General features: G+C 49.4%; 4 protein-coding genes across 8 annotated transcripts in view; 2 read left to right on the forward strand and 2 right to left on the reverse strand.

The window, feature by feature from the left end:
- Positions 1-6084, forward strand: part of apc (APC regulator of WNT signaling pathway) — a 33044-nt gene extending 26960 nt beyond the window's left edge. For all 3 annotated transcript variants that reach the window (XM_070989514.1, XM_070989515.1, XM_070989516.1), the window contains exon 17: positions 75-6084. In XM_070989514.1, coding sequence (XP_070845615.1) covers positions 75-5034 — 4960 coding nt within the window. In that variant the 3' untranslated portion in view covers positions 5035-6084. The remainder of the gene's footprint in view (positions 1-74) is intronic.
- A 752-nt stretch (positions 6085-6836) lies between these two features.
- On the reverse strand, positions 6837-8542 carry cdc26 (cell division cycle 26 homolog). Its single transcript, XM_070989520.1, has 3 exons — positions 8439-8542; positions 7907-8007; positions 6837-7050 (listed from the first exon to the last, which is right to left on the reverse strand). Exons 2-3 carry the CDS (start codon positions 7985-7987, stop codon positions 6847-6849), a joined length of 285 nt encoding a protein of 94 aa, XP_070845621.1. The 5' UTR covers positions 7988-8007; positions 8439-8542; the 3' UTR covers positions 6837-6846.
- Positions 8543-8546: 4 nt separating this feature from the next.
- Positions 8547-15407, forward strand: prpf4 (pre-mRNA splicing tri-snRNP complex factor PRPF4). 3 transcript variants are annotated; one of them, XM_070989517.1, is made up of 15 exons: positions 8547-8615; positions 8952-9578; positions 9700-9886; positions 10963-11050; positions 11290-11369; positions 11664-11757; positions 12103-12197; positions 12335-12393; positions 12759-12882; positions 13509-13598; positions 13713-13835; positions 14239-14346; positions 14474-14592; positions 14855-14961; positions 15060-15407. In XM_070989517.1, the coding sequence occupies exons 2-15, from the start codon at positions 9407-9409 to the stop codon at positions 15144-15146; spliced, it is 1533 nt and encodes a 510-aa protein (XP_070845618.1). In that variant the 5' UTR covers positions 8547-8615; positions 8952-9406; the 3' UTR covers positions 15147-15407. The 3 variants fall into 3 exon arrangements, with proteins under 3 accessions (XP_070845618.1, XP_070845619.1, XP_070845620.1); XM_070989518.1 differs by having other exon boundaries at positions 9340-9578; XM_070989519.1 differs by having other exon boundaries at positions 9286-9578; positions 15060-15229.
- A 4-nt stretch (positions 15408-15411) lies between these two features.
- wdr36 (WD repeat domain 36) lies at positions 15412-24616 on the reverse strand. Its single transcript, XM_070989521.1, has 22 exons — positions 24326-24616; positions 23255-23282; positions 23050-23150; positions 22722-22839; positions 22506-22638; positions 21948-22002; positions 21663-21795; positions 20685-20860; positions 20271-20391; positions 19995-20060; positions 19515-19616; positions 19278-19420; positions 19080-19197; positions 18841-19006; positions 18628-18736; positions 18469-18548; positions 18216-18323; positions 17814-18045; positions 17537-17656; positions 17316-17397; positions 16019-16206; positions 15412-15927 (listed from the first exon to the last, which is right to left on the reverse strand). The coding sequence occupies exons 1-22, from the start codon at positions 24488-24490 to the stop codon at positions 15778-15780; spliced, it is 2694 nt and encodes an 897-aa protein (XP_070845622.1). The 5' UTR covers positions 24491-24616; the 3' UTR covers positions 15412-15777.
- Positions 24617-25160: the final 544 nt, after the last annotated feature.

A 25160-nucleotide genomic window follows, 5' to 3' on the forward strand; every position in this document is an offset into this window, starting at 1 on the left:
TGCAGAATCCACGCGTGCATTAAACACTGACAGCCGCTCACTCATCCGCCTTCTGCCTGCACCGTGTCTTACAGGCAGATCCTGCGTGAGCACGGCTGTCTGCCAACTCTGCTGCAGCACCTGAAGTCTCACAGTTTGACCATCGTCTCCAACGCCTGCGGGACGCTGTGGAATCTGTCGGCCAGAGACGCTAAAGACCAGGAGGCATTATGGGAGCTGGGTGCTGTGGGCATGCTGCGCAACCTCATCCACTCTCGCCATAAAATGATCGCTATGGGCAGCGCTGCCGCCCTGCGCAACCTGATGGCCAACCGGCCGGCACGCTACAAGGACGCCAGCGTGGTGTCACCAGGCGCTGGCGCCCCGTCATTGCACGCCCGCAAACAAAAGGCGTTATTCGAGGAGCTGGATGCCCAACAGCTGTCAGAGACTTTCGACAATATTGACAACTTGAGCCCAAAGGCGGCACACAGGAAGGGGCGGGGTTGTAATGGCGCAGGAGGAGGAGGGAGCACAACGCGCTCGTACGCCAACACACCAGTGCTGTCCAGCCCGAAGAACGGAGATGGGTCAAAGAGGACGAGTGAGGAGGCGGCGTATACTCGGCCAGTGTTCCCGCCCAGTGTCAGAGCATCCAGTGACAGCCTCAACAGCGTGACGAGCGCTGACGGTTACGGCAACCGCGGCAAGACCAAACCGTCATCGGAGCCCTTCTACTCATCAGATGAGAGCGGAGCCAACAAGTGCTGCGTCTACAGGAAGTACCCGGCTGACTTGGCACACAAGATCCGCAGTGCCAATCACATGGCAGACGATGATGGCGCTGAGCTGGACACACCCATCAATTACAGCCTGAAGTACTCAGACGAACAGTTGAATTCTGGGAGACAGAGTCCAAGTCACCGCGGCGGCATCGACAGTGATGAGGAGGATGAGCAGGACACCAGGCTGAGGAGGAGGAATGACGGCAGTGACCCAGCAACAACCAACAGCCGCATGCCGTCTGTCCCGCCACCACGCTACGTCGTTGCTACAGCAACATCAAGCTATGCCGGTGACTCCACAGGTGAGCAGCCAATCGACTACAGCTTGAAGTATGGCGCTGACACTGCTCGCAAACCGCTGTTTAAGCCAGAAGAAACTGCAGCCCCACCCGTCCCCCCTCCTCCATCATCCTCTGCCAACAAGATCCGCCCACCTCAACCCTCAGCCAATCGGGCGGTGCCAAAAGGCAACCAGGAGTCAACACAAACATACTGTGTGGAGGACACGCCCATTTGTTTCTCCAGAGGGAGTTCACTTTCCTCGCTGTCATCAGAGGAGGAAGAGGAGGAAGTTGATGTCATTGGGAGAAGGAGAGGTGGGAGCGTCGTTAGCGGTTGTGGGGGAAGCCCTAATGACTACCCGACACTTCCTGTCAGCGAGAAGGATGCACACGAGCAACAGCAGAGGCAGCAGAAGGAGGCGGAGAGCCAGACGGCCTCCGCTACCACCGTTCCCTCCACACGAGGAAGACGAGGTCATCACCACCATCACGGTCATGCCCATCACCACCATCACCACCATGTGACATCATCTTCAGGTGCCCGGACTCCTAAGAGTCCGCCGGAGCAGCCGTATGCTCAGGAGACGCCACTGATGTTCAGCCGCTGCACGTCTGTCAGTTCCCTCGACAGCTTCTCCACTTCATCCATCGCCAGCTCTGTGCGCTCCAGCGAGCCATGCAGCGGAGTGCCGAGTGGCGTGGTCAGCCCCAGCGACCTGCCCGACAGCCCGGGACAGACCATGCCGCCGAGCCGTGCCAAGACGCCGCCACTGCCGCCGCCAACGCAGAAAACAAAGGAGCAGGAAAAGACCAAGAAGAAGGATGAGGAGGAGAGCAGCGTCGACGTCCTGCTGCACTTTGCTACGGAGAGCACGCCGCACGGCTTCTCACGAGCCTCCAGTTTAAGCGCGCTCAGTCTGGATGAACCGTACATTGCAGGAGAGATGAAGAAGAAGAAAGAGGATGACGATGGAAAGAACGAGGTGATGGAGGCGGAGGCGCCAAAACCAATCCTCGATGAATCGGATGACGACGACGACATCGAGATCCTGGAGGCCTGCATCAACATGGCCATGCCCAAATCATCCCGGAAACCAAAGAAACCGCAACAAGCAGCGCCACGGAAACCCAGCCAGCTTCCTGTTTACAAGCTCCTCCCACCCCAAAGCTGCACCCAGTCACAGCCCAGGAAGGACGTGCCCCCACCACCAGAGGAAGTGCCAAGAGTTTACTGTGTGGAGGGAACGCCGCTCAACTTCTCCACCGCCACCTCGCTCAGTGACCTCACCATTGACTCTCCACCCAATGAGGAGGCGGCAACAGCTTCCATATCTGTAGGCCCCCCCACCTCTGGCCAAGGGAGGCGGGCTGGACTTCCTGAGGGCGAGAATGGTGATGACATTCTCGCCGAGTGTATTAGTGCTGCCATGCCGAAAGCCAAACCCAGAAAACCCATCAGAGCGGCGGCAAACAGCGAGCCCCTCCAAACACCACCCCTTCCCCCACCTCTTCCTCCCCCGGCCCCACCTCTTCTCGGCCCACAGCAGCAGCAGAAGAAGAAGCCGACGTCGCCCGTGAAGCCAATGCCCCAGCGGGCGATGTACAGCGTTGCCACAGCATCAGCTGCCAAAGCAAAACCAGGGTTTGCCTTTGACTCACCGCGCCACTACACGCCCATCGAAGGCACGCCATGCTGCTTCTCACGCAATGACTCGCTGAGCTCACTCGACTTCGATGAAGACGATGGCGGTGACAAGGATGAAGAGAAGAAAACAAAAGAAGAAGAAGGAAGGAAGAGAAAGCAGCAGACGGCGGCAGTTTTCCCCCGAACGAAACCTGTGACCAATCCAACAGCCACGGACGAAAAGCAGAAGTTTGCCATCGAAGACACCCCCGTCTGCTTCTCCAGGAACTCGTCACTCAGCTCGCTGAGTGACATCGACCAAGAGAACAACAACAAGGAGTTTGCTCCACCACAGCCATCTGAGCAACAAGATGGAGGCAAAGAGGGAAAAAAGTCTCCTCCTCCTCCTCCAGAGGCAGAGCCAAAGACCCGCCCCCCTGCAGCCAGTGGCTACGCTCCCAAAGCCTTTCACGTGGAGGACACGCCCGTCTGCTTCTCCAGGAACTCGTCACTCAGCTCGCTGAGCATCGACTCGGAGGACGACCTGCTGCAGGAATGCATCAGCTCCGCCATGCCCAAGAAGAAGAAGAAAGCCGCTGCGATCACTGTCTCCGCCACTGTCACCACGCCACTTCCTGCTCCCAAAGCCGACGATGGCATTCTGGCTGAGGAGGAGCCTTCAGAGGTGCCGAAAAGCCCTGCCTCCCCTGACTCTGAGTCCTTTGATTGGAAGGCGATCCAGGAAGGTGCCAACTCTATCGTCAGCAGCCTGAATGCTGCGGCTGCTGCCGCCTCATCGCTTTCCCGGCAACCGTCGTCAGACTCTGACTCAGTCCTGTCCCTGAAGTCTGTGGGCTCGCCGTTCCGCCTGCCACCTACCAATAACAACGCAGAAGAAGAAGAGCTGGAGGAGAAAGGTGAGGCGGCGATGAAGCGAGGAGCACGAATCCTGAAGGCTGGAGAACACACCACACTGGAGGCCAAGAAGAAGAAGGAGGAGGAGGAGGAGGAGGAGGAAGCGAAGGTGGTGAGAGGTGGGAAAAAGGTGTATAGGAGTCTGATCACAGGTAAGCCAAGGGTGGAGCAAGCAGCCAGGGGGAGGAGCAAACCCAGAGCTGTGGCTGTGGCCAAAGCTCCAGGAGGCATCGATAGCGCTGAAAGAGGAGGCGGGTCTTCTCGGGACTCCACGCCGTCTCGAGCTTCCACAGCCAATCAGAAAGGGGGAAAGCTGTCACAGCTGCCGCGCACAGCGTCTCCAGGAAGCGCATCATCATCGTCGTCATCTGCCTCCAGACCAGCCAAACAGAGCGGAGCATCTAGGACCGGCGGCATCCCGAGGAGTGAGTCGGCTTCAAGAGTCAGCAGCTCCACGGCGGCAAAGAAGCAGAAGGCAGAGCCGGAGAAGCCGGCGCTCGTTCGTCAGTCAACCTTCATCAAAGAAGCACCGAGTCCGACGCTGAAGAGGAAGCTGGAGGAGTCTGCGGCTGCAGCAGCAGCTACGTTGGAGTCACCGTCCAGCCCTGATACGCCGCTGCCACCAACAACCAGGAGACATGACGTCAACCGCTCCCACTCCGAGAGCCCATCACGCCCGCAGGAAGTGACATCGTCACGGTTCAGTCGCACTGGCACCTGGAAACGGGAAAATGGCAGCGGGGGAGGAGGAGGGAGTGGCGGTAAACATTCAACATCGTTACCACGTGTGGGGACGTGGAAGAGGACAGGAAGCTCTTCGTCAGTGTTGTCGGCGTCATCGGAGTCCAGCGACAAGGGGCGGAGTGAAGAGGAGAGCACCGTGAGGTCAAAGGGAACGTGGAGGAAGGCCAAGAGCAGCGGCGGTGACTCATCAGCTGGGCGGAACTTCACTGACAAATCAGAAGACGTGTGGGTTCGTCTGGAGGACTGTCCCGTCAACAACCCACGGTCCTCCTCTTCCTGTTCAGCCCGCTCTCCCACTGCTGCTAACGCTCCGCCTGTCATCGACAGCCCCGCCCCCTCCAAAATCCCCTCCTCCTCCTCCTCTTCCTCGTCCTCCAACCTCAATCTGCGGCGGAGCTGCGAGAGCCTCGACGACAAGCCTCCACCCGAAAGGCAACAGCAGCAGCGCAGTCAGCAGCGCAGCGGCGCCGTGGCAGCTCGAGTCAGCCCCTTCAACTACACCCCGAGCCCGAGAAAGAGCAACGCTGATGTCGCCACCACAGCCACGCCTACCACCACGACATCATCAACCACCCCCACGCGACCTTCACTCATCCCCACCCCCGTCACCAAAAAACGGGAGCCAAAAGGAGGAGAAGGTGCTGGTGGTGGCGGCGGCGGCGGTGGTGGTGGTGAAAGGGGCTCGTACATCGTGACGTCAGTGTGACTAGAAACAGGAAGGAGGACGTGGAACTAGTTGGACGCCGAATGGCCGTCTCACTTGGGACAGCTGATAAATGGAGGAAATGTAAATATGAAGGGAGAAACGTCCGAAAGTGTTTGTGAACTGAACTGTACAGGAAGTGTGTATTTAAGTGCTAGCCCCACCCACCTCCCCTTCCTCCTCTGCCCTCATTGGCTCTTCTCACCTGTCATTCAAGCTTCTTTGTTTGATGAGAGAAAACTTTAAAAATGAACTTTTTATGTTTTTATACCACTAAAATGATGTGTAGCGCTTAGCCCCGCCCCTCTCTGCCTGTGTCCCCCGCATGGTCCCACCCCCCACCTTAACAAATGACAGTTACCATGGTGACAAAATGACGATGATGATAATGATAATGTTTCTGCTAGCTGTAGCGTCTGACCTGATTCTGCCATTTTGGAGGCTTTCTTTTTTTTTTGGTTCTGAAAACGAGATTTTTCTTCTGTCGTAAAAATGTATTTATTTCTCCACATTGAGACAGTTTAGTGTCTGAAACTGAGGACGAAGATTAAACACGTCAAATGTAACTTTGACTTCAATCAGTCTTTTGAACTTCATTCCAGAAAAATCCAAAATGTCCTGAAATCTGGATTCTGTAGAACATTTCACGCGTTTTTCACACGTTTTTCACGCGCTTCATTTGAAATGTTGACAGACTGAAACGTTTTCTTGTCGATGGATTTAAAAACCTTTTTTCAGAACCTCGCTCACACAATCTGCATTTTTTCCAGAGAGAGAAGTTTGCTGAACAGAACTCATTTAATCTGAAACCTGCCGAAAACTTCTCGCTCTGCGCCGCCTTGGAAACAGATAACACTGTAAAACGTAAGTTATTGCTGTAAAACCTTAAAACCTTTTAACTTTTAAGCACATAATTTAAAACAAAAATGATTTTGCCAAAAACGTTTCCACAGTGTTTCTTCATGGCTGTAACTTGATTTTCACTGTTTTTATGTTGAAGATGGAGGAAAACGGTTCTAAGGTGAAATGTTAAACAGATAATGAACAATAAAATTCAACATTTTAGGTGCAAACCATCTGAGTGTCACTCTGTGTGTGTGTGTGTGTGTGTGTGTGTGTGTGTGTGTGTGTGTGTGTGTGTGTGTGTGTGTGTGTGTGTGTGTGTGTGTGTGTGTGTGTGGATGAAATCCTAAAGTTTGTGTTGATGCTGTACGGAGGCCCTGAAAGGACATGAGCTGAAGTTCACAGAGACATTTTTGTTGGTGTCCGCTCAGGGCCTCCATAAAAAACAATACTAATAATCTGTCGGCGTTCATTAATCCATGAAATCAGATTTTATTGTCAGTGTCTCAGGTTTTTTTGTTTTATTGACTTTACACGTTTTGATATTTTATGTCTGGGAAAAAAACAAATATTCAGAATTCAATTTGCTAAATGTGACTGTGATGTGGTTTAATCTGAGAAAAATAAGCTTTAAAGACCCGAGAAGCTGCTGCTGTGGACTGAACCCACTCAGACTTCCTGTCTGATAATCGATTATCAATAATCAGTGATTACACCTGTGTCGTAACAGGATGGACACACTACCTGCTCCTGGATCAGAGGGAACAACACTGTTGTTTGGAGGTTAGCTCCACCCTGTGACCCCTCTGGGCCTCCGTAGAAGCTGAGCTTTTTCATTTTATCACAAACTTTTATTTTAAAAATTCCTAATCTGATGTCATTTCCTCTCCAAACATATTCAGACACATTTTATTGTCAAACAAACAAACAAACAAACCACAACAGCTTTTTCTGTTCAAACATTGTTTATTATTAAAACTGTAAACTTCCAAACAAGGTCGGCAGTGTCGCAGGTTTGGGGTGGGGCTTGTAGCCGATTCGCTCGTTGATAAGCTCCGCCCTCGACACCCCTGTGGAGGAAGACGCTGATGCAGAGGTCCCGCCTCCAATGATGTCAACACTGATAACAGAAGCCCCGCCTCCTGACTCCGCCTCGTCTCGCTGACGCTTCCGGGCCTGAAAAAAAAAAAAAAAGCCTCTCAATAAAAGTTTGGGCTGAAGATTTTGAAACATTTCACTAAAATATTTCACGTTTGTTTGTTACTATGGCGATCTACTTCCTGTCTGAACAGAATAGAGCGTCTCTCTCTACGGACATATGGACACGTTTGACACAGTTCGTCCTCTGTATCACGTGACTGCAACTAACCGTTTTTACTGTTAATCCGACAAATAAACTGTTCAGTCCATTAAAAGTCAGAAGATCTGCACCCAGATCAGCCATAGAAGACGCCTTCATGTCTTCCGATTCGTTATTTTCGTGGACTTTCGTCTCCATTGAACAGAAGACATGTTTGAACAGTCGAACCATCAGACGGCGCTCTGACGTCATCTCTGTGATCATGTGACCAACTGATGACCGAACGACTGCAGAGAAACACGAGAAAACTAACGGAAAGAGTCGAGCAGAAGGACGCAGCGACGGTATGAATATCCAGGAGGAGAAAGGTGAGGACGCTCAGGTCCACGGTCCGTCTGTCCTTCCGTCCGTCACAAGAAAAAGCTGCGCAGGCCATTTCCGCGGCTTTGCTCATTGTGGATGAAGTTCACTGAGGCGGCCACGCCACAAAAGGAAATTCACAGGAACAACAAATAAATGATAATAAATAAACAAAACTAACCAACAGCTTTCTTAGTTTATGCTAGAAGGATTTATTGATCACATAAACAGATCAACTGATCTACTAATCGATGAATCTACTAAGGGTGGGGGGCTGAAGAGAAACTGAAAACCTGTATCAATAGTATTGATTGTGACTGACAGTGCGGATCTTTATCAATAGAACTGATCGATACTGATATTGATCTCCACCTCCAGCTCCTTCTTGACGCTCTCGAACTCCTCCGTGTCGTCAATCTTCAGCTCCAGACGAGTCGGTTTCCTCCTCAACATCTTCTGATTTTCTTCTGCCACTTTATTTAGAGCAGACACAAACAGCAAATATCAGGCCCCACAAAGTGACGAATGCCAATGATATTGATTATATAATAGAAGAATTGATTTACATTATGTGACAGTGACATGAAATAAACCGAGCAGACTTTTTCAGTGGATTTGCTAACTGACCACAAGTCAGTTGAGTTCGATCACTTTCAGCGACCACGTCATGCCTTTCATGAGCTGATCAATAAAAATGTGTAGAATAATAAGTAAACGTAAACAAAAGAGCAGAAGTGAACTTTCACAACTAACAGCATGAACAGTCCTGAGCTCAGTGCTGTTTGAGAGGCTAAGCTAACCTGCTAACGTCGACTCGACCGTCTGAAAACATTGAATTTAACCGGAAACAGACGAACGTTCCTCTCTCTTTCAACGATACTCTCAATTACTGTGATAACGTTACCTGACAGGTATGTCGTTGCAGTGTTTGCGCGGGTTTTCAAGTCTCTTGTCAGTGTTTGCTGTTGCCACTCTCTCAGTTACCGGAAGAACAACCTTTGATCCGGAAGCTGATGACGCGTTTACGTCCGGGTCCGGGTCGCGCCGCTCCAAAAAGCGAACACGTCGTTGTTCTTCGAATGTAAGTTTTCATATGAAAAGTGTTTTAAAGTTGACATTTAGAAGTGAGACGTTTCGCAGCTGTCAATCAAACCTGCGGCGTTTCGGCTAAATGTGACTGATTTGATGTGTGACGTTGAGTTTTTTGATGTTGATGCTAATGCTAACGCTAACATTAGCTGTGTGTTCCTCGTTTTGTCGTATTTCTCTTTCCTCTTTAAAATCTGACCAAATCTTTTTTTATCCTCCAAATTCTGAAGGAAAATCGTCTAAAAACCTTTTAAAAACCTTTTTAAAAACGTTTCTCATTGATCAGACTAAACTTGTCACATGTGATTCTGTGTGTGTTTTATTAAAGAATGAAGTTTTCAGTGTTCAGAGGATTGTCCTGGAAACAGCTGATTGAAGCTCAGCGGAGGGAAGTTTTTGCCTTTGAGGAGAAATATTGACTGAAATATTACAGAAATCATAGAAGATGAGTGTTGATGAGTAATTAGGATTTTTATGGGGGATTTTTATTGATTTCTTTCAGTTTTCATCATAAAACTGTGATTATCAGCTCTTTGTGTTTTTAATGTTTGTTTATTTAAAACATATTTATTTTCTAGTACCATCGAAATGCTTCACATTTATATTGTTTTTTACTCTGTTCTACCAAATCTTTCCTCCACTTTCTTTCTATCTTTCATAAGATCTACATTTCACTCTTCATCATTTAGTTTTTCTCTCCGCCTTCGTCATCTTAGCTCGATTTCTGCGGTGGAGGTTTACCACTACTACTACTACCACTACTACTACTACTACTGAACTAAAATGTCAGACGACGAGGACGCCGCTCCGGCCGTGAAGAAGAGTCGTGTTTTCTATGGAAGCCTGGAGGAAAAAGAGCGTGAGCGTTTGAATTCAGAGGCGGCGAGCAGCACGGCACCAGGAAGTGATGCGGTGAAGGCAGGGATCGAGGCGGGAAACATCAACATCTCTTCAGGTGGGTGTCATGTGGTAAACTCCAGGTGGACGTGTGTGTGTGTGTGTGTGTGTGTGTGTGTGTGTGTGTGTGTGTGTGTGTGAGTGTGAGAGTGACACTCTTTTCCCATGATGCTGTGCAGGAGAGACTCTTGAGCTGGAGGAGCGGGTCAGCGAGCGGCAGCAGGAAGCGCTCGCGGCGTTTGAGCGGCGCAGACGAGCGCGACAGATCACCGTCTCCACCGACGACGCTGAGGTGAAGGCCGGCCTCCGAGCGCTGGGAGAGCCAATCACGTTGTTCGGAGAGGGACCAGCTGACCGCCGTGAGAGGTACATGAAGAAGAGATTTAAGATGCTTCAGAAACTCAACAACCAATCAACCAAGTGAGAAAGTTGTTTGGAGAGTAATTAATAGTTTTGACATAATTTTCAAATGAAAAAAAAAAAAAACCTCATTTAGTTCCAGAAAATCTGCAAAATATAAAACAGTTTGTCTGTCCGTGTCATGTAGTCATGGCAACCAAACGAAAGAGTCCAGTTTATTAGGTCCACCTGCCTGACGCCTCCTCAGGAGGAGGTGAGACCCTCGTGTCAGTCCGCCTTCAGGACTCAGGTGGACTCTGCTGAACCTGCAGGATCTGCTCTGTAACAGACAGCCAGCAGGTCTGAGGCCTCCTCCAGGAGGCGCTGCAGAGCTGACGGGAGGCGCAGACACTGCAGGAGGTGAATCAGTCAAGAATCTCACTCCTCCTCCTCAGCATCAGAACACACGAAACACATGATCTCATTCAGCGTGATGTCACTTCCTGAGATCATTATCTCTGATGTCCAATCAGAACTAAGCTCCCGAAATGCAAATGAATCAGAGAAGACCTGTTGAACTCTTCCTGTTTTTAGCTTCTAACGCAGCTAACGGGAGCAGCTAACGGGAGCTGCTAACGGGAGCAGCTAACGGGAGCAGCTAACGGGAGCAGCTAACGGGAGCAGCTAACGGGAGCAGCTAACGGGAGCTGCTAACGGGAGCTGCTAACGGGAGCAGCTAACGGGAGCTGCTAACGGGAGCTGCTAACGGGAGCAGCTAACGGGAGCAGCTAACGGGAGCTGCTGATTTCATCATATTAGTTCCCAAACAGGCCTGTGTGTTGGTGCTAGCATGTTAGCGTCTGTCAGATTAACAGCAGCATTTTTCTCCTCGCACTGAGCTGAGAAAATGCTGCACACAAAAAACGAGGGGGTTTAAATGAGAGGAACAGACAGACAGACAGACAGACAGACAGACAGATGCTGGCTGTGTCTGCAGTCCTTACTGAGGGAAAATGACCCACCAATGGACTCGATGAGTCGATCAATAACAAATATTTCCTGCTGAAAGTGATCAGAAAGTTTCCTCTCGTGTTTGGCGGCAGGCTGAGGAGCGTTCTGTCTGTGGTCGGCCCCGACGCTCTGAAGAAGTCCAGGAGAGACGAAGAGAGAGCCAAGAGGTCACATGACGAGGTCGGCACACGCGCGCACACGCACGCACACACACACACTCAGAGCTCTGCACTTCCTGTTTGATTTTGTATCTCAAACTAAATCTTTGAATATGTTTCCTGAACGTCTTTGTGAAAGTCAAATTGCTGAATTCTGACGGCAGGTTGAACCAATCAGAGTTCTGGAAAACAGTCACATGTTAAATCCAGAATATAATGTGCAAACAGCAGAAACTTTGTTTTCTGTCTGACCAATCACAGTGCCAGCAGACATGGTATCACGAAGGCTCCGCCTCCCTGAAGGACGCTCGGCTCTGGTTGGCCAAATACTCTCTGCCACGGTGAGTCAGCGACAAACCAACCAATCAGACACAGAAGCTAATGTGGCTCTTCACTTCCTGTCTCATCTCCCTCCCGTCTCCTCTTGTTTCTTCTCGTCTCTTCTTCTCGTCTTCTCGTCTCTTCTTCTCGTCTTCTCGTCTCTTCTTCTCGTCTCTTCTCTTGTCTTCTTGTCTCTTCTCTTTCTTCTCATTTCTTCTCTCATCTCTTCTTCTTGTCTCTAACTGAGCAGCAGTCTCAGACGTTGGATTGATCTGATTGTGTCTCACAAGCTCGCGCTGTGATTGGTCCATCAGGGCAATGAGGCGTCTTGAGGCTGCACGTGATCAGAGGGACGTCGCTGAGGCAACCAGGACGATGCGGCAACAGGAGCTGCACAAGAGTCTGAGGGTGAGACGGGATGGGACGAGTCTTTTGTGTTCATTGATTATTTAAAAAATGATCAGAGGGGGTCAGTATTATTCAACTGACAACAAATCAGTCAACAAACAAACTCAATCACAGTCAAATCGTTTAGTAAATAAGAAAAAATCAGTCCAGACGGCCGTTTGAGGCCTGGACAGACGAGTAGGACATTTCATGAATTCTTAAAATTAATATGAATCAACCAACAACAAGACAGAGCGTTAGTTAAGAAGACACTGAACCACTGAACAGAGGACGTGTGAGGACAGAGGACAAGTGAGGACAGCTGCCACATGGACATGATCTCTGAACAAACTTCTTCTTCTCCAGAATCTCAACAACTTCTGCAGTCAGATCGGTGATGATCGACCAATCAGCTTCTGCCACTTCAGCCCCGACTCCAAAATGCTGGCCACCGCCTCCTGGTACCAAGCCCCGCCCACTGTAGCATTAGCTCTAGCATTAGCATCTGCTAGCAACACACATTTTAGCATGCTGAATTACACACGCTCACGTGATGCTGAAGCTAATGCTAACATGCTAACTTGACACCCCCCCACAGGAGCGGCCTGTGTAAGCTGTGGTCCGTCCCCGACTGCAACCTGATTCGTACTCTCAGAGGTGGGCGGAGCTGTTTGTGTTTTTGTGTTGATAAAGTTTATTTTGTGTTTCTACGTTTTATTTTCAGCACGTGTAATAATTTTGATTGATGTTTTTATTTCTCGTAAAATTTGCAATAATTTTCATGTCGATTCTCTCGAGTGTCGAGTTTTTTTTTGTTTGTTAGTATTTCTAAAACATGAATTACAAAAATACATATAAATTAAAAAATAAATTATTTTTATTCTCACCTTTCAAACGGTCGTTTAAAGACAGTTTGAGTTTGATGAATCAGATGAAACGAGACGACGAAAACATAAAAATATACTGTACTTTAAATATGCTTTCACTCCACCCCCCTGTCTCTACTCTCTGATTGGCTGAAGGACACAACACCAACGTGGGTGCAGTTGTCTTCCGCCCGCAGGCAGGAGTCTCACTCGACCAATCAGACGTCAGCTTGGCTTCATGCGCTGCTGACGGGTCTGTGAAGCTGTGGAACCTGGAGAGGTAGGAGACAAGGAGGGAGGAAAGAGGAGACGAGGAGGGAGGAAAGAGGAGACGAGGAGGGAGGAAAGAGACAGGGGAAGAGAGGATGAGGAGGGGAGGAAGGAGAGACGAGGAGGGGGGAAGGGAGGGAGGAAAGAGGAGACTGGGGAAGAGAGGATGAGGAGGGGAGGAAAGAGGAGACGAGGAGGGAGGAAAGAGGAGACGGGGGAAGAGAGGATGAGGAGGGGAGGAAGGAGGAGACGAGGGGGAAGAGAGGATGAGGAGGGGGGGAAGGAGGAGACGAGGAGGGGGAAGAGAGGATGAGGAGGGGGGAAGAGGAGATGAGGGAGGAAAGAGGAGACGAGGAGGGAGGAAAGAGGAGACGGGGGAAGAGAGGAGGAGGAGGGGAGGAGTGCGGACAGAGGAGACGAGGAGGGAGGAAAGACGAGACGAGGAGGGGGGGAAGAGAGGATGAGGAGGGGAGGAAGGAGGAGACGAGGGGGTGAGGAGGGAGGAAAGAGGAGACGAGGAGGGGAGGAAGGAAGAGATGGGGGGAGGGGAAAGAGGGGAGACGTGGGGAACTAGTGGGTTTTCGGATGTGCTTTTCTGTCCTCATTTAATATGTTTTCTATTCCTGGTTGCCGTAGCGACGAGCCGGTGGCGGACATCGAGGGTCACAGTGAGCGAGTGTCTCGAGTGTCGTGGCATCCGTCTGGGAGGTTTCTGGGAACAACCAGGTAGACCACAGACCAGCTGACTCACAGCAGTATTTCTGTGTACTAATACACACAGTGTTCACCGTCCGCCTGTCCATCTGTCCATCTGTCCATCTGTCCATCTGTCCTCTGCAGCTACGATAACTCGTGGCGTCTGTGGGATCTGGAGGTCCAGGAGGAGATCCTCCATCAGGAAGGTCACAGTAAAGGAGTCCACGACCTCCACTTCCACCCCGATGGGTCGCTGGCTGCTACTGGGTAAAGTACACACTGTACTGCACGCTGCACTGCACACCGCACCCAGCCAGTACGCACTGTACACTGTAGTACTGCAGCAATAGTTTCAGCAGCTGAAAGGATGCAGGTGTGTTTGTCGGCTGACACCTGAGCGTCGTAGAAGCACGTTCGTCTGTAGTTTCTGTCAAAGTGTCGGTCTGTTGACGTCTCAGCTGGAACTGAAGCAGTCGAACTGTTGAAGAATAAAAGGTTTCCACACACCTGTGTACAGGTGCGTCTTTACCTGTGGACGCTGAGGCTGCAGACATACTGAGAATGTGACGAAGGCACAGGAGCAGGCTGGTGTGGCGTTTAACGAGCAGCTCAAATGTCACTGTTACCTCTCATCGTATCGATGTCTGTCTCTGGGCTCTCGTCCAATCAGAGGCCTGGATGCGTTCGGCAGGGTGTGGGACCTTCGGACGGGACGTTGCGTCGTTTTCCTGGAGGGACACTTGAAGGAGATCTACAGCCTGCACTTCTCTCCCAACGGGTAAGCCAATCGGAGACGAGCATGCAAAGCACACAGCCAATCAGACGAGCACAGCGAAAGAATTGAGGAGCTGCATTCTGTATTTCATGTTTTGTTTTTTGTTTTTTTATTCCTTGTGCTCTGTCAGGTATCACCTGGCGACAGGAAGTGGCGATAACACCTGTAAGGTTTGGGAGCTGAGAAACAGGAAGTGTCTGTACACAGTCCCCGCCCACCAGAACCTGCTGTCTGCTGTCCGCTTCCAACGTAAACTTGTGTTTCATTTCTTTCAGTGTTTGAATTTTTCTGTGACATTTAAAGGTCGAAGGTCACTGTGACCTCACACATTTCTGACAATACCCGAAGCAGGTGATTGTCTCTCTGTCCTCTGCACTGGATGTAAACTGCAGCCTGATTGGCCAGTGGAGGATTGTAGTTCGTCCTTCAGTCTTTATCAAACTTTCTTCCATCTGATTTTGACAACTGTGTTTCCTGTTGGTCTTTGACATCACTTCCTGTTTGTGTATAGCCACAGACGGTCACTTCCTGTTGACTGGCGCATACGACAACACTGCGAAGGTTTGGAGTCATCCAGGCTGGACACCGCTGAAGACGCTCGCTGGACATGAGGGGAAGGTACAGACGCTGTGCTCTAATTGGTCAGCTCTGTCACTGCTGCTGATTGGTGGAGACACCTGTGGTACATAACATGTCACACCTATGTGTGTTTACAGGTGATGGGTGTGGACGTGTCACCTGATGGGAAATTGATTGCCACCAGCTCCTACGACCGAACCTTCAAACTCTGGCTGTCTGAGTGATGTCATGATGATGTCATGGCAGCAGAACATGTGATGGAATTTTTTTTGTGTTTTTTTTAATAAACGTTAACTTTGGAATTTTGGCTGTCTGAATAATTAATTTTATTTTCATGTTAGCGGCGTATGTGTGTGTATAAGTACACAGAGTACTTCTGATGTAGTAATGCAGCACCTTGATCTTCAGTTAAAACATGACTAACGAGGTCGTGAAAGATTGTTTTGAACTAAAGGTTTCGATTAAATATAAAAGAAGTCTGATGCATTATGACCTTATTCATTTATTTATTTTACAGAATTATGAATCAAACAAAATGAGGGAAACGTTTTACTGTCGCGCTTTCTGCTGGACAAACGCTCGTTTCCTGCCACTGATCAGCTGATCCTGATCAATAATCAGTAATAAGCTGGTGTCAGCTGAATCAATACATCTCAAAACCTAAAAACTGTCTGATGTTTTATCTTTAAAAGTGTAAAAATGAAAAATGTTAAAGAAGATTAAAAACAGGAAACAGCATCCAACAAGTTTTAATACAACAGAGTGTGTGTGTGTGTGTGTGTGTGTGCGTGCGTGCGTGCGTGCGTGCGTGCGTGCGTGCGTGCGTGCGTGCGTGCGTGCGTGTGTGTGTGAGCGTCACAGCAGTGCACTCTTAGCATATGACAGCAGACACAGTGATTGGTCGAATGATGCCCGCAGCTCCGCCCACCCCGCCTCCAAACGGGAAGACAGGTGGAGCAACGCTGCCATGGCGACAGCGTCCTGTGACAGCAAGCGGACGTGAAGCTGAAAAACAAAAAAAAAAACGGATGACAAACAGGAAGCTGAGGAGAGGTTTTCACAATAAAAGAGGACTGCTGCACTCTGATTGGCTGACCTTTAGGAAAAGTGCCAGGTAGGCATGAGCCAGGTCGAAGTCCCGCCCACTTGCCAACATGCTGTCAATCATTTGAATGAAGGCGAGCAGGAGACTGCTGGCTCCACCCCCCTCTGGTGACAGACAGGTGAGCTCGACCGAGAGCGCTGCCGGCCCACAATCCTTCAGGAGACGCAGTGGACGATCAACTGTATGGAGAGAGAGCCAGAGATAGACAGACAGACAGACAGAGGGACAGACAGAGACAGACAGGGAGAGGGACAGACAGACAGACAGACAGACAGACAGACAGACGGACAGGGAGAGGGACAGACAGAGAGAGACAGACAGACAGACAGACAGACAGACAGACAGACAGACAGACAGGGAGAGGGACAGACAGAGAGAGACAGACAGACAGACAGACAGACAGACAGACGGACAGGGAGAGGGACAGACGGACAGGGAGAGGGACAGACAGAGACAGACAGACAGACAGACAGACAGACAGACAGACAGACAGGGAGAGGGACAGACAGACAGACAGACAGACAGGGAGAGGGACAGACAGACAGACAGGGAGAGGGACAGACAGACAGACAGACAGACAGACAGACGGACAGACAGACAGGGAGAGGGACAGACAGAGACAGACAGACAGACAGACGGACAGACAGACAGGGAGAGGGACAGACAGAGACAGACAGACAGACAGACAGACAGACAGACAGACAGGGAGAGGGACAGACAGACAGACAGACAGACAGACAGACAGGGAGAGGGACAGACAGGGAGAGGGACAGACAGAGACAGACAGACAGGGAGAGGGACAGACAGAGACAGACAGACAGGGAGAGGGACAGACAGAGACAGACAGACAGGGAGAGGGACAGGGAGAGGGACAGACAGAGACAGACAGACAGACAGACAGACAGACAGACAGACAGGGAGAGGGACAGACAGAGACAGACAGACAGACAGACAGGGAGAGGGACAGACAGACAGACAGACAGGGAGAGGGACAGACAGACAGACAGACAGACAGACAGGGAGAGGGACAGACAGAGACAGACAGGGAGAGGGACAGACAGAGACAGACAGACAGACAGGGAGAGGGACAGACAGAGACAGAGTTCTTAATTTAATTCTACAAACAAACATTTTACAGATTAAAAGTTAAAAAAAACAACTATTTTACAGGAAAAACAAAAACATGTTTGAAACATTTAACGATTCTGATCGAATGAGCTCAGAAAAAACACAAAAACCAAAAAATATTTCAGAATTGATTGAAATAAAGAAACATGTTGAAACTCACATGATCCAGACTGAAGAGCTGACTCCAGATCAGAGCTGAACTCTGACCTCTGAGACAGAAGACCCCAACCCAGCAGCTTGGACTGAGACGAGGACAACGACAACAACAACAACAACAACAACAACAACAACACGTCAGTGTCATCATTCATCATTATTGTCATTCCTGCAGGTCAGGGGTCAGAGGTCAGAGGTAATGTTTTTTAAAGATCAAAGCTGAACCTGTGCTTCCTGCTGGGTTGCCGTGGGCGACATGAATCGAGGCGTGAGACCAGGAGTCGTTGGGAGGAAGAAGGGAGCAGCAGGAGGAGCAGCAGGAGGCGCGACAGGTTTGTTCCTCCTCTACAGACAAACACAGCCTCTGATTGGTCACACTGACAGCTGATTATTGAACCTTTCAGGCTGCAGCGGCAGCGTGAGAGGCCACGCCTCCTCGCTCACTGCTTCCTTTTGTAGTTTAGAAGAACTGACTCCAGACCAGTTCTGAGGACAGACTCACCTTGATGGTGTCCAGGTGCAGCAGACTTTTCCATCGAGACTCTGGCAGCAGAGACAGAGTCACAAGCTCCGCCCCTAACTGATCAGCTGACTGGTAAGCATCATCGACCTGCTCTGATGTCACTTCCTGTTCCGACTCGTCCACTGTTACCCCGGGCAGCGTCTCCAGAGATGGTTGGTAGTCTACCGGCAAGGGGCGGAGCCCCACGGGTCCACACAGACTCTTATTGGTCCTGAGGGAGGAGAGCTGCACTGTGATTGGCTGCTCAAACAGATCAGAGATGTCATCTTTACAAATATTACAATAACATGAAAGGAACACAGGCTCTGATTGGCTGAGCACTGCACTGTGATTGGGCAGGTGTCAGATTCATTAAAGTCCTGTGAGCTGATTGGTTCAGACCAGAGGTAAATGCCCAGGCTGTCAACATGAGCCGTTGCCAGGAAGTCTCCGGTCGGAGACAAGGACACACCCACCGGTGCCATGGCAACCAGGAAACAGTCGACAAGACTGAAGAGAGAACAAAAATAAAAACAACATTTAAAGTGTAAATAGGTAAACAAATAAACAAACAAACGTTTGCGTGTCAGCATCAGCAGTTTCTAAAAGTGTTTCTCTGTGTCTCTGAGCTGGACACTGTCCTGGACGTCCTCACCATCCAGACGGCAGATCCCAGGTACGAATTGTGCAGTCCATCGCCACGGTAACCAGCCAGCGGCCATCAGGGCTGAACGTCTGAGGAGAAACGTTGCAGAATACAGTTAGCATGCTATCATTAGCAGCTTGTTAGCTGTGTTAGCTTTGCTGAACCCACCATATCGTTGATGTTGCCATGGTGACCGGCGAACTTTCTGACAACCCGTCTCATTTCTATGTCGACCACCAGCAGCGTGAAGTCATCGAGCGCTAATGCTAACATTCCACTAGGAGAAAATAAAGAGAATACAGTTAGCAAGCCTTTCCTGTTAGCATCATGCTAACTGTTAGCTATCCGCCTCTGTGTAGCATCATGCTAACTGTTAGCTACCTGTCTCTGTGTAGCATCATGCTAGCTGGTGCAGCATTTAGCTTCAGCTGCTCTTCCTGTTTCCTGGTCTTGAAGCGCCAGAACTTGAGCAGCCAATCAGAGCCTGCGGTGAGAGTCTGCTGGTTCAGGGTGTCCGTGGCGACGCCTCGCACCGCTCCGCTGTGAGCTGAACGAGACGGAGCAGCGTTAACGAGAGAACACGGACAGAACCAACCAGAGGTGAGAACAGGTGAACGCACCTTTGTCACTGTCACCATAGCAACCACGATGCAGGCCGGACTGCAGGTTGAACACGTCAACGCGCCCACATGAAGAGCCAATCACAGCGAAGTTGCCACAGGAAGTGATGCTGACAGCCTGGAGACAGGAAGTCACATGACCCTCAGAGAGAGTGGGGGGTGGAGCTTAGAGAAGCACAGGTGTGACAATGGTGTTACCGTAGCGATGGCGTCCCTGCGAGTGACTGGTGGCTGCAGATGGTGAGCTCCCATGGTGCACCGCTGGTAGTTCCATGTGGTGGTTGCTAGGCGACCACGGTGACACGCAACAATGCCATCCCAGTCTGACTGACGGGCAGCAACTGTCAATCAAAGGAGAGAGAACCTATCAGCTGCGACTTGAAAGGGACATTTTGTCTGTGCAGTTCTGAGCGTGAAGTAGAGCAGAGCGCCCACCAGAGGAGAACGCCGTGATGGCAGGAAGACGCAGCTCCTCGTAGGACAACCCCTCCTTCTTCTTCTTCTTCTTCTTCTTCTCTTTCTTCTTGTTGATGGAACCTGGACAGAACATCCAAACACAGAACGACGTTCAGCCTCCTTCAGATCATCTGCATTTCATGTTTCTCAGTGAAGCAGAGCTCAACACGAGAGCTCTGATTGGCAGAGAGGTCAATGTGGCTAAAAAGAATGCACCAATCAGCTTCTAATGTAACAACAACAAACAACAACAACAAAAGTTGTAAAGTAAAAAAAGCAGCGTTTCGTTTTTTCCTTATTTGTGGTGAAATGAAAAAGAGAAAAAATGTCTTTTACTTCATCGTCTCTGTGGACGACAAATCAAACAGCAGATGTCGACCAATCACAAAGCATCTCTCTTCTCACTCAGCGCGGCGTCTTAAAATCCAAACTTTTTGAACAGAGTCTGGTTGGACTGACCGTGACCCAGGCTCCTGTTGAAACGCTCGTGGACGGTGGAGAAAGACTGCAGCGTCCCATCCTGACCTGTAGGGGGCGCAAAGAAGACAATCGTTCATTTATTCTAGAAAATGTCGATTCCATTTGAAAGGAGAAAAACGAAAGACGAATAAAAAAACCTGAAAATGTGAGATGTTTCATTATTTAATGTGAAAAACCAAAAACAGATCAAATCAAACGAGAAAGAAAACATTTAGAAACACGATTAATAAACGAGGTCATGTGAGGACGACCAACCGGCGCTGAGGATGTTCTTTCCATCATTGCCGTGGTGATGGATCGTGGTGGGTGGAGCACTGTGGCCCTGACGACTCCGCAGCAATCTGGCTCCGCCCCCCTCCTGGTCAAATATCCACACCTGAAAAAAAAAAGAATAAATGAAATGAAAACAAGGCAAATTTATTTGTATAGCACAATTCATACACCAGGCAATTCAAAGTGCTTTACAGAAGCATAAAAATACATTCACATCATACATTTTATTTATTTAATTTTAAGAAATTAGAAGAGAATAGAAAAATGAAAATAAAATGCAGTACATTTAAAGGGACATTACAAATAGAAGCCAGTAAAAGACAATAATTTAGCATTTAGAATCATTAAAATCAGCGGAAACGTTCACCGTTCGTCTTCGCTCCTTCGTTCTTTTACCTTGATGGCGTTGTCAGCTCCGTTGGTGACCAATAGCGGCTCTCCGTGCAGGAAGGTTGCTGCGGCGACAGCCGTGCTGTGGGCGTGTCTCTGCTGAGTGACCAGCTGCCGGCGCTCCAGATCCCAGAATGCAATGTGGCCCTGAGGACTGGCAGACGCCATGATGGGAGGACCGTCTACCAAAGAGAGACACCATCATCATTACACCATCATCATCATCATCATCACACATCATCATCATCATCATCACCACACAATCATCATCATCATCATCACACATCATCATCATCATCATCATCATCATCATCATCATCACACATCATCATCATCATCATCATCATCACACATCATCATCATCATCATCATCATCACACATCATCATCATCATCATCACACATCATCATCATCATCATCACCATCATCATCACACATCATCATCATCATCATCACACATCATCATCATCATCACACATCATCATCATCATCATCATCACACATCATCATCATCATCATCACACATCATCATCATCATCATCACCATCATCATCATCATCACACATCATCATCATCATCATCATCATCATCATCATCATCACACATCATCATCATCATCATCACACATCATCATCATCATCATCACACATCATCATCATCATCATCACCATCATCATCATCATCACACATCATCATCATCATCATCACCATCATCATCACACATCATCATCATCATCATCATCACACATCATCATCATCATCATCATCATCATCATCATCACACATCATCATCATCATCATCATCATCAACAATCAACAATCATGGAGGACATGGAAGACAAAAACAAGACAGAGCCTTCAGCGGAAGACCAGCTCAGCCAATCAATCAGCTGATCAATCATCAGCTGAGAGACAGACAGACAGGCAGAGACAGACAGAGAACCAATGGCAGTGACTGAAGCGGCGAGAGACGACCACCTGTACCTGTTCTGAAAGCGAGTGAGGTGATTGGTCCCCAGTCCTGCGTGAAGCTCATCAATGTCTCGTCCAATCGGATGTTGTGAACGATGATGCGTCCTGTCGCTGTGCCGACACCAACCACATCCACAGCAGGACTCTGGGAAATGATTTTAGGTTTTACCATGAAAAATATCGACCAATGAGCCGGAAGGTTTCATCTCTGACTTCGTCCTCGTCTTACTTTATTGAAAACGTCTCAAAATGTTCATCAGCTCATTTTCATCAGTTTCATATATTTGAGTCACTGACCTGCTGCAGAACAGTGACACCTGCTGACCAGCCAGGGAACGAGAACAGCAGCCGACTGAGAACACAAACAAACAAGGACCATCACAAACAAACAAGGACCATCACATCGACTCCACGACCCGCCGTGAAACCACCAGCTGTAGCTGATCATTACGTCAATGAGCCGAGCCGGACTGAGCCGAGCCGAGCCAGACTGAGCCGAGCCGAGCCGGACTGAGCCGAGCCGAGCCAGACTGAGCCGAGCCGGACTGAGCCGAGCCGGACTGAGCCGAGCCGGACTGAGCCGAGCCGAGCCGGACTGAGCCGAGCCGGACTGAGCCGAGCCGAGCCGGACTGAGCCGAGCCGGACTGAGCCGAGCCGAGCCAGACTGAGCCGAGCCGGACTGAGCCGAGCCGAGCCGGACTGAGCCGAGCCGGACTGAGCCGAGCCGGACTGAGCCGAGCCGGACTGAGCCGAGCCGAGCCGGACTGAGCCGAGCCGGACTGAGCCGAGCCGGACTGAGCCGAGCCCAGCCGGACCCGGATGGAATGAAGACTCTCTTCAGCCCGGATGCTAACCTGGTCTTGATGTTCCAGAGCTGCAATGCACCCTGGGAGCTTCCCAGCAGCACCTTGTTCAGGTAGGTGCTGGGGTGCATCATGGCCGACACATCGAAGGTGGTGGGGTCGAACTGTAGCTGCAAGTAAATGTCTGAGAGAGAGAGCAAAGCATGACAGGTAAAAGGACAGGTAAAATAAAGAAACAGGTGAGAGCAAGTGAAGGCCGCCCCCCACCTCCTCCCTGGACGTCCCACACGATGACATCACCACCACTGTCGGCAGAGATCAGCTGATCGCCTAGAGGAAGCAGCAGACGCACTTCCTGTCTGTGTCCGTGGTAAGTCATCACCACCTTTACGGAGAGCGAACAGGTTCAGAATGCTCGCTTTGATTTTTCATGTCATTTCAAATGATCGTGTTTGGATCTTTATTTAGAAAATTCTTAAAAATCCAAAACCTCCAAACATTCTGAAAAAAATTTATTACAATTTGTCTTTTTAGAAAGAAAAACTTTTAAAACAACAGAAATGTCTGAAACGTTTTAAATAAAGTTTTTTTCGACCTCTTTGTTCCTTGCAAAGGCTTTGATGAGTCGTCCGGCGGCGGCGAACACCAACATCCTGTCCGCCGCCACGCAGCTGATGTCGTCTGGAAGGCTGTTACCTAGGCAACCACCACGTCACATGACAACACACCAGCCAATCAGAGAGCAGAACTCGCGGCAGCGTCAGAGCAAATTCAGTTTAAAAATATGGAAATTTACTCACTGACAGCAACGATCCCCAACCGGTTCACCTGAAAGCATCAATACAGGACGTCATCAATACGAGTCATCAGACAACAGGAAGTCCAACAACAACAGCAACAACACCTGGACCAGGTGAGCAGACAGGCACAAATGCATCTTCATCCACAGCAACACGAGTCCTGAACATGAAGACAACGATCAAACGTCCTCTGGCCTGAGGACAGACGCCTGAACCGCCTGTCCTTCATCACCACTGTTCATCATCATCATCACCACCATGCTGTGAGGTCCTGACAAAACAGATGTCTTCATCTCAAGACATCAGCCAGGACGTCTTCTCTCTCTCTCACACTCACACACACACACACACACACACACACACACACACACACACACACACACACACGTATGACAGGTACATCGTCTTCTTTGATTTTTCACTTAAAGAACAAAACTCCTTCACAGACAGACGGACAGACAGACAGATGGACAGACAGACAGACAGATGGACAGACAGACGGACAGACAGACAGACAGACAGACGGACGGACAGACGGACAGACAGACAGATGGACAGACGGACAGACAGACGGACAGACAGACGGACAGATGGACAGACAGACAGATGGACAGACAGACAGACAGATGGACAGACAGACAGACAGACGGACAGACAGACAGATGGACAGACAGACGGACAGACGGACAGACAGACGGACAGATGGACAGACAGACAGACAGATGGACAGACGGACAGACAGACAGACAGACAGATGGACAGACAGACAGACGGACAGACAGACAGACAGATGGACAGACGGACAGACAGACAGACGGACGGACAGAGAGGCAGAGACAGGCATGCAGACGGACGGACAGACAGACAGGCAGACAGACAGGTGAGGACACAAACAGATGAGGACAGACTTATTAATACTTTGTTGTTAGCCGACAGAAACATGTTGACGGTGTGACGGAAGCCGTGAGCGGACAAACATGCTGAAAATCAATAAAAACACGTTTGTGCGTCCGCGCGGAAACACGAAATAAACACACGCGGGTATAAACACATCAGGGTAAAGTTTCTTACGTTGTACGTGTGGAAACATTGACCGACCGCCGTCACCACGTAGAACTCCCGGTGCTTTTTGTGGTACCTGAGCGCGTGCGGCACGTGGTTGGAATAAAGTCCCAGAACCCGGAACCCGGAGAACAAAGAACTCCCGCCGCCCGCGAGACTCCCGCCGCCCGACATGTCCGGTAACAACGGAGGATTTTACCGGATAAAACCCGAAAACGGACAAGCAGACAAACCGATGAGACGCAGCTGAACAGAGACAAAACACATGGAGGGACCAAAGGACCGAGTCCGATCGGCAACAACGAACACCAGAAGGATGGTTCCGCCCTGAGAAAGAGATCTGTTCTGACCACAGCAGGAAACACGATAAGAGGAAATAAAATAAATAATATAAAGATATTTTTAATGTATAGAATTCTAATTAATATAAAGAAAACAACCAAAGTACAGAAACCAAAACTTTATTCATCTATTCAACGAAAGTAGGATTCAAATTTGTAGAGTAAGTTCAACAAAGAAATCAGAAAATAATAAATAAAACTATTTAAGATAAACCTGTGACATGACAAAAACAGGATTATAAATAGAACAAAAATAATCTGGATTTATAACCATCTGATACAAAATCAAGCAAAGAAAGTAAGAAGACAGAAGAAAAAGAAAAAACGTCCATCATTGACAAACTTTCATCTTTCGGAGGGTCACGTGGGGGCTGGAGCCGATCCAAGCTGACATTGGTCGAGTTACACCTGGACAGGTAACCTGTTCACCACGAGGACAAGTAAGCAAACATTTTGTTTTCATTTAAAAATCCTGAAAGTAACACAAAACCACACGTGCTTAA

The sequence above is a fragment of the Chaetodon trifascialis genome, chromosome 20 (genome assembly GCF_039877785.1).
Source record: "Chaetodon trifascialis isolate fChaTrf1 chromosome 20, fChaTrf1.hap1, whole genome shotgun sequence".
In the NCBI taxonomy this organism is placed as follows: Eukaryota; Metazoa; Chordata; class Actinopteri; order Chaetodontiformes; family Chaetodontidae; genus Chaetodon; species Chaetodon trifascialis.

Excerpts from the sequence above, each read along its gene's own strand:
- cdc26 (XM_070989520.1), bottom strand. The coding sequence starts at position 7,987 with ATGTTGAGGAGGAAACCGACTCGTCTGGAGCTGAAGATTGACGACACG. Across the intron at positions 7,051-7,906 it reads GCGTCAAGAAGGAGCTGGAG|GCCCGGAAGCGTCAGCGAGA; the intron begins GTGGAGATCAAT and ends TTTTTTTTTCAG.
- prpf4 (XM_070989517.1), top strand. The coding sequence starts at position 9,407 with ATGTCAGACGACGAGGACGCCGCTCCGGCCGTGAAGAAGAGTCGTGTT. Across the intron at positions 11,758-12,102 it reads AGCTGCACAAGAGTCTGAGG|AATCTCAACAACTTCTGCAG; the intron begins GTGAGACGGGAT and ends CTTCTTCTCCAG. Across the intron at positions 13,599-13,712 it reads AGGTTTCTGGGAACAACCAG|CTACGATAACTCGTGGCGTC; the intron begins GTAGACCACAGA and ends TGTCCTCTGCAG.
- wdr36 (XM_070989521.1), bottom strand. The coding sequence starts at position 24,490 with ATGTCGGGCGGCGGGAGTCTCGCGGGCGGCGGGAGTTCTTTGTTCTCC. Across the intron at positions 20,861-21,662 it reads CTCACTCGCTTTCAGAACAG|ACGGTCCTCCCATCATGGCG; the intron begins GTACAGGTGGTC and ends TCTCTTTGGTAG. Across the intron at positions 17,398-17,536 it reads CAACCCAGCAGGAAGCACAG|TCCAAGCTGCTGGGTTGGGG; the intron begins GTTCAGCTTTGA and ends TCCTCGTCTCAG.